This window comes from Glycine soja, chromosome 15, assembly GCF_004193775.1.
Source record: "Glycine soja cultivar W05 chromosome 15, ASM419377v2, whole genome shotgun sequence".
NCBI lineage: Eukaryota > Viridiplantae > Streptophyta > Magnoliopsida > Fabales > Fabaceae > Glycine > Glycine soja.
In genome coordinates this window covers 34,197,685-34,205,652 of record NC_041016.1, presented here as the reverse complement: position 1 = coordinate 34,205,652, position 7,968 = coordinate 34,197,685, and the positions used below count along the sequence as shown (strand labels likewise).

Below are 7,968 nucleotides of genomic sequence, written 5' to 3'. Positions count from 1 at the left end.
AGAAGAGATACTGAGAGTAGGAAATGTGAGTGTCCCTTCAAGCTTCGTGGGAAATTAGTGGTTGAAGGACAAGGTTGGATGGTGAAGTTGATGTGTGGGTGACAATCATGAATTGACAAAGTCCTTAGTTGGACATCCATACGTTGGATGATTGACTAAGGATGAAAAAATAATTATTGTTGATATGACAAAGTCAATGATGAAACCAAGAAACATTATGCTAATGTTAAAGGAACACAATGCCAATAATTATACAACAATCAAACTAATATATAATGTAAGAAGTGCATACCGTTCTTTCATTAGAGGAAGTGATATTGAAATGCAACATCTAATGAAGCTTCTTGAATGAGATCAATATATTTATTGGCATAGATTAAAGGATGAAGATGTTGTACGTGATATCTTTTGGTGTCACCTTGATGCAGTGAAGTTATGCAATGCATGTAATTTGGTGTTTTTGATAGATAGTACCTACAAAATAAACAGGTACAGACTCCCACTACTTGACTTTGTTGGTGTGATATTAACGGGGATGACATTCTCTGCTGGTTTTGCATATTTGGAGGGTGAACATGTTAATAATGCAATATGTGTTTTAGAACGGTTTCGAGGTATATTTCTAAGGCGTGATGTCCTCCCTGGAGTTATTGTGACTGATAGAGACCTAGCATTGATGAATGCAGTGAAAACTATATTCTATGAGTGTACAAACTTGTTGTGCATGTTTCACATCAACAAGAATGTCAAGGCAAAATGTAAATCTCCAATTGGTCAAAAAATGCTTGGGAGTATGTCATGGATGCCTAAGGAAGTCTGGTTGATTGTCCTTCGGAACATCAGTTCGATGAATTCCTTAAGAAGTTTGAAATTGCTTGTTCACCTTGGCCAATGTTTGTTGACTATGTTAACGAAATATGGATAATCCCCCACAAGAAAAAATTTGTTACAACCTAAACAAATAAGGTGATGCACTTAGGAAACACAACAACAAATAGATATGAAAATGTTAAAGTTTTTCTATTAGGGTTAATGAATTGATGGATTTTAATTATTATATTTGTTTATTGTTTTTTGTGTATTTTAAATATAGGGTTGAATCTGTTCATTGGACTTTAAAAAGAGTATTACAGAATAGCCTTGGAGACTTATGTAGTGTTTGGAATGCCATGATGATGAGAATCCTGAAATTGGTCAAATATAGGCTAAAGACCCAAGTGGAGAAGGACAAAGTCCCCGAGTGGAGAAGGATGAAGGCCTAGAGGCAGAGACACTACCAAGACTATTAATTGTTGCTGAAGACCCAGATTAATTTGAAGGCCCATACCAAATATGTTCTATTTTTATTAATAATTTTTATTTATTGTAATTTTGGCCCAAACTGTTTAGAAGGCCCATGTCTATTTTTATCTTTTTGTCTAGATACACTTAAGTATTGGTTTTTGTTTTCAATAAAAAACTTTTGGCATTTTCATAAAATTTGGTGAGAGCTTCTCTCTGGGTTCCTTATTGAATCAATCTCAGACTTATCAAGTTAATCCTTGTGGCGTCTATCCTGACTTATCTTCCTTCACTGGAAGTGGCGTCATCCAAATCTCCGTAGCCTGTATCAAGTGATCCACTCCTAGTCAGGATCACATCATCTGGTATCAGAGCTTTGACTCTTGATACAGGTTCTATCTTATCCTATTATTTTCTTTGTAATTTTTCCAGGTTTGTGTTTTGTCCTTGTTCTGTTATTTGTTTTCTTGTTTGTGTCTTTGTTTCGTTCTTGTTCTTGTTCTTGTTTCTTGTGTCTTTCAGACTTTGTGTAAAAAAAAATCTGTTTGAGTTCTGTTTCAAGTTAAAAAAAAGTTACAGAAATTTTGAAAAATAAGAGAAGAAAAGAAAAAAGAGAAAAAGAAAAGAAAAAGAAAGTGGGTGTTTGATCTTTGAACACAAAATTAAGGCAGTTAGAGACGTTTTTTGGGAAAATTGTGGGGCCACGGATTTGCCCAGGGATTCTCCTTTGAATTCTGAGTGTTTTAATATATAGTGGGCCTCAAACGGACAATCGTAGTAAAAGTTATGAGCATTTGAAGTTTACTGGTCATATCTGTTATCTTATTTGTTATCCTATCTGTCATCTTATTTGTTATCATATCTGTTTTTCAAATTAAATCTAATTTGTTATCCAAATCCAATCTAATCTGTTATCCAAATCAAATCTAATATATTATCCAAATCAACTCTAATCTTTTATCCAAATCAAATTCAATTTGCTATCCAAATCAAGTCCAAGTTGTTATCCCAAATCAAATCTGTTATTCAGTCTGTGATAATTATATTGTCTTTCCTTTTATTTTATATTACCATGTGTGTCTAATTTGGTCCATCCAGGAACATAAAAGGAAACACGAGTGGTAAAAGGCAAGAGGGAATACATTACACAAAAGCCTATTGAGAGCATCAAACACGAGTGAACTATCATCAAAGAGAGAAACACGTGAGTAGAGTAAAGTGAGGTCCTGAATTTTTTTTATAAAATTACTGCAAAATTCTTTTTTCCTTAATCATGGCAGGAGCTGGTGACAATGATGGTGTATATCATCAATTGGACAGATCTTAGCGCTTATTACTGGACGCGATGACTACACAAATGCAATGTTTGTTGAAACGTAACAGTGAAGAGCTCTACAGGCGAATAGAAGGACTAGAGCACCAAATGAATCCAAATGTTGGGAGACCTTATGGTGGCAACAGAAGGGTCAATGATGGATCGAACCGAATAGAGGGGCAAGACAGAATTGAGGGAGTAAAACTCAATGTATCCTCCTTTAAAGGCAGGAGTGACCCAGACGCCTACCTTACCTTGGAGATCAAGATTCAACATGGATTCTCCTACAATGAGTATCCTGAAGAGCAGAAGGTGAAGTTAGCAGCAGCTACATTCTCAGACTATGCCTTTGTTTGGTGGAAGAAAAATCAAAAAGAGATGAAGAGAGAAGAAGGGCAGGAAATAGAAACATGGACTGAGATGAGAAGGGTTATGCGAAAAAGGTATGTTTCAACTAGCTACAATAGAACCATGCGACAGAAACTCTAGAGGTTATCCTAGGAAAATTTGATTGTTGAGGAGTACTACAAGGAGATGGAGATAACACTAGCGAGGGCCAACATTGAAGAGGACACCAAAACAGTGCATAATGGTTTCACCAACAAGATTTCTTTCCAGCACCATGAACAGAAAATTATTCATAAACCTCTATCCCTCATAGAAGTGTGTGATGACCAAATCAGAAGGAGAGAAAAGAGAGAAAAAGAGAGAGACAATAGTGAGACACTACAGAGAAATAGAAAAAGAAAAAGTGATACACTTGAGAGATGGAGTAATACACAAGAGAGAGAGTGATAATTCTAATCAGTTAACTATTTATGTTTCTCCTAGTGTTCAATCCTTATTGCAGGAATTTAAAGATGTCTTTCCCAAGAATATTCCTCATGGACTGCCACCTTCAAGAAGCATAAAACATCAAGTTGATCTCCTTCCAGAAGCTTCATTGCCTAACAGGCCAACTTACAACAGCAAGCCCCAAGAGACTCAGCATAAGAATGCACAGGCCAAAGTTGAGTATGTGAAAAGATTGTATGACCAAGTGAAGGTGCAAATTGCAAAGAAGAATGAAAGCTATGCCAAACAAGCCAACAAGAAAAGGAAGGAAGTGAGGGCAAATGCCTTCCAAGAAGGAGGGAATGATGAGAATCCTGAAACTGACCAAATACAGACTAAAGGCCCAAGTGGAAAAGGATGAAGGACCAAGTGGAGAAGGAAAAAACCCCCGAGTGGAGAAGGATGAAGGCCCAGAGGCAGAGACACTACCAAGACTATTAATTGTTGCTGAATGCCCAGATTAATTTGAAGGCCCATACCAAATATGTTTTATTTTTATTAATAATTTTTATTTATTGTAATTTTGGCCCAAACTGTTTAGAAGGTCCATGTCTATTTTTATCTTTTTGTTCAGATACACTATAAGTATTGGTTTTTGTTTTCAATAAAAAACTGTTGTTATTTTCATAAAATTTGGTGAAAGCTTCTCTCTGGGTTCCTTGTTGAACCAATCTCAGACTTAACAAGGTAATCCTTGTGGCGTCTACCCTGACTTATCTTCCTTCACTGGAAGTGGCATCATCCAAATCTCCATAGCCTGTATCAAGCGATTCGCTCCTAGTCAGGATCACATCACATGAACAACATGATCATGCTGCAACACACTGAAATTAAAGCATCCTTTGAAACAAGTGCACATGTGGTTGGACATGTTTCTAAAGTTACTTTATACAAGAGGCTTCTTGGCATGGTTTCAAGGTATGTTTTAAATCAAATTGTTGCTGAGTTTGAGCGTGTACATTATGCTAGCAAGAATCCTTCTTCTTGTGGTTGTATCATGAGAACTACGCACGGTCTTCCTTGTGCATGTGAACTATCTAAATATGTTCTTGGTAGCATCCCACTAAATTCAATCCATATGTTTTGGAAGAGACTGAGTTTTTGCTTGATTGCCGTTGTATTAGGTATGGGTGAAGATTCTTGGTCCTTGGTGCGCAACCATTTGCTTAAAGAACTTGGCAAATGGTCAGATGACTATATCAGGCTCTTCGGTGGCACAGGCAGATTCGAGGAATTAAGGAGGTCCCTACTTGTTGATGGGTTATCCATGGTATCTAATTTATATTTTGTTTTTTAAGAATTAACTTTAAATAACTTTGATGTGTATATTTGTTTGATTTCGGTTACTGTGGATAAGTGGATGGATATAACCGAGATGAGATATGTCATTGCATCAAGGTATAATGTAATCCTTGTATCGTTGTCGCTACAACAAAGCATGACGTTCTTTCCACTTAGAAGTCAACCACCAACAGATTCTTCTGTGCATCGCATAATATGTATCGGTTACGTTTATGACAATCATTTTGTTCATGTACATTGAAGATAGTCCTATTTTAAAATTTAAGCAACCATTTGTGTTCTATTGACGTAATATTATTTGTGCATGTACAATAGGTTTATTTAAAATATCGTTGTCCTTTACTGCCTCAAGCATTGTTATGGTCTAGGAATTGTCATCGTCAGATAAAGTAGTGACCAACTCCATATATTAGTAGAATGCAACAGTACAAAAGCTTCATGATGTTGAAAAGATACTATGTTGACATAATTGAAGACTAAACTCGTAGCTTCTAATGCCTTTGTATTGTCCTACATGAATATATAATTGTTACGCTACAAATTCACATAATTTTCAGTAGGTTTGTTACATTAAATTTAATTGGCAAACATGTAGAACTTATGGATATATTGTTACGTCATTAATAGGAATACCTGGTAAGTTTAACGGTTACGTAATTTAAAATAATTTTTTAATGTTAACCCTAATATTTAGACGAATAAAAATAGAATAAAAATTATAAACCAAAATAAGTTAACATTTACAAAATGTTTGGGAAAACCAAAATGTTGTCAAATACAAGAAAATTATAAACATCGTCAAAATATGAAAATATAAAATAGATGACGTCTATGGCTGATCCGTGCGTCACCTTTGTTGCGACCTGACATAAACATTGTCATCTGGTGTGACACCCCTAGTAATCCTTATGTAGTCTTTCATAACCTCGTGTATTTCTATGCCTATAGTGACTATCCTTAGGTTGAGACGCTCCAACCTTTCTGCGATTGCTTGGCAAGCCTCCTATGACATTGAAAACAACCCATATAGTATTACAATAAGTGAACTAAATGACATTTGATAAAAAATTAAAGCAACATTACTTATTACTGCATGTCTAGGCTGCTCCACATCAGAAGGGGCATGTGCCGGTGGTGGTGCTGCTGGTGCCACTGGGACCTCAGGGATATGTGGCTCCACATATGTGTCATCCTGTGACCCAAGTGGATGTCTGGGCGGATCAGCAGGCTGTGCCGGTGTCATGAAAGGATGAGAAATCATGAAGAACCACTCCATGTAATCGGATGCACACTGTCCTGGCACAACACAAATCCGCCCCTCTGCTACAAGATAGTAAGAGTAATGCATCCACATGTCGTCAATATCTTCAAATGATAACATGGAAGCTGTAGTTTGTGGAGGAATGGTCTGAACGTATCCAAATTGTCGCACCACCCTCTCTGGTCGGTGTTTGACCACAACAGGACCCCATCGCAGATGACTTGAAAAACATGAAATCAAATCAAAGTCCCATACTCCGTGGTGCTCACCGTAAGGCATCCAACAAACATCAAGAATCATCAGTCCGTCTAGATGTTTCCTGTACGTCGATGCAGGTAATGACTTCAAAGAAGTCTTCGTAGCAATCCACCGGCAGGCACGTGATGAGATCTCATCATAGTCTGGATCAGTCAAACACTCAGGAACTGAGGGAAAATGCTCATATATCCAACACTACAAAGATTAGATCAAAATAAAACAAATGTCAAATGAACATATTTAAAACATAGTCCAAATTAACATATTAAAAACATATTAATTACCTGTAATAGAGTGATGTAATCAGCAAGCTGTTGGTCGCCGCTCTTACAAGCATCATTCAAATGATCATACATATGCACTAGGGTGGCAACTCCCCATGCATAACTTCCACTCTGACTCAAGTCTCAAAAAACGTCTAAAAAAACAACATGAACATGTGTTGCACTCTTATTAGCAAAAAGAGTGCAACCTAACAAATGCAGCAAATAGGCACGAGCTGCAATAGTCCAATGTCCAGCCTCACATATACTCTGATAAATATCTCGTAGCTACGATAGGTGTATGTATGCCCTATGACATTGTGTTGTCTTAGCTCTAGCTTCCTCTCCAGAGACTTCAAGTAACTCCACCAACATCAATACCGCTTCGTCAACATGAAGAGGCTCGAAGCTATAGAATGCACCAATAATTGGAAGATGAAGCAGAGATGCCACATCATCCAGGGTGATGGTCAGCTCTTCAATAGGAAGATGGAAATTGCTAGTTTCCTTATGCCACCTCTCCACAAAAGCGGATATAAGTCCCCGATCGCCAGTGTCTACTAAACATGCGATCAAAGGACTTAATCCTGTGGCAGCAACTAGCCCTTCAATTTCTGGAGCAGGCCTCCTAAATTTCTGAACCTTCCTCCCATGGGAGAATAACTTCAATTCAGGACGTTCCTACAAAAAAAATGATTCAACAACTTATAAAATTAATCATTTAAATTATGATAAATAAGTTTATTTTAAAATTTTAAATACCTCTCCATTCCACACAATGACTGCAACACGGTCACCATAGTCAGTCAGCATTGATGGGTCATGCGGCCCACCTGGAAATCTCTCAGCATCAACAACAGCTTTTTCACCATGTGCATGTACGTCTTCAGTAAGCACAGGATCATCCTCAACAATAAGGGCAGCTTCTCGTTGCCTACGTGCAAATGCTGTAGGCCTTCTCCGTTGGGGAACATCATCTGAATCATAATGATCATCTCTCCCCAGGGCTCTACCTAAAACCCTGCCTAAGGCACGACCTAACCCTCTAGTTCTAACCATAATCTATAAATTTTTACAAACATGCATTTTTGGGTCAAATTCAATATTTACTATTCAAATAAACATAAATAACTACAAAATTTATAACTACAAATAATATATGACTACCTTTCACTGAAATAAAATAACACCATTTATAACTATTTCATAACAGCATATATGACTACATAATTAAAACACAAAATTCATAAATAAAATAACAACTACATAATTAAATTATATATGACTATTTTTCATTGAAATAAAATAACAACATTTCAAACTATTTCATAACACCATATATGACTAAATAATTAAAACACAAAATACATAAATAAAATAAAAACTACATAATTAAATAACATATGACTATTTTCATTGAAATAAATTAAACATAAACAACTACAAAATTCATT

The 7,968-nt window shown here is 36.4% G+C and overlaps 1 protein-coding gene across 1 annotated transcript; it reads right to left on the bottom strand.

Annotated features, from left to right (window-relative positions):
- Positions 1 to 5,579: 5,579 nt before the first annotated feature.
- LOC114386083 (protein MAIN-LIKE 1-like) lies at positions 5,580 to 7,573 on the bottom strand. Its single transcript, XM_028346090.1, has 5 exons — positions 7,277 to 7,573; positions 6,896 to 7,195; positions 6,536 to 6,646; positions 5,823 to 6,446; positions 5,580 to 5,735 (listed from the first exon to the last, which is right to left on the bottom strand). Exons 1-5 carry the CDS (start codon positions 7,571 to 7,573, stop codon positions 5,580 to 5,582), a joined length of 1,488 nt encoding a protein of 495 aa, XP_028201891.1.
- Between the last annotated feature and the right edge of the window lie 395 nt (positions 7,574 to 7,968).

Excerpts from the sequence above, each read along its gene's own strand:
- LOC114386083 (XM_028346090.1), bottom strand. The coding sequence starts at position 7,573 with ATGGTTAGAACTAGAGGGTTAGGTCGTGCCTTAGGCAGGGTTTTAGGT. Across the intron at positions 6,647-6,895 it reads CTCTTCATGTTGACGAAGCG|AGTGGAAGTTATGCATGGGG; the intron begins GTATTGATGTTG and ends GACTTGAGTCAG. Across the intron at positions 6,447-6,535 it reads ATTACATCACTCTATTACAG|TGTTGGATATATGAGCATTT; the intron begins GTAATTAATATG and ends TAATCTTTGTAG.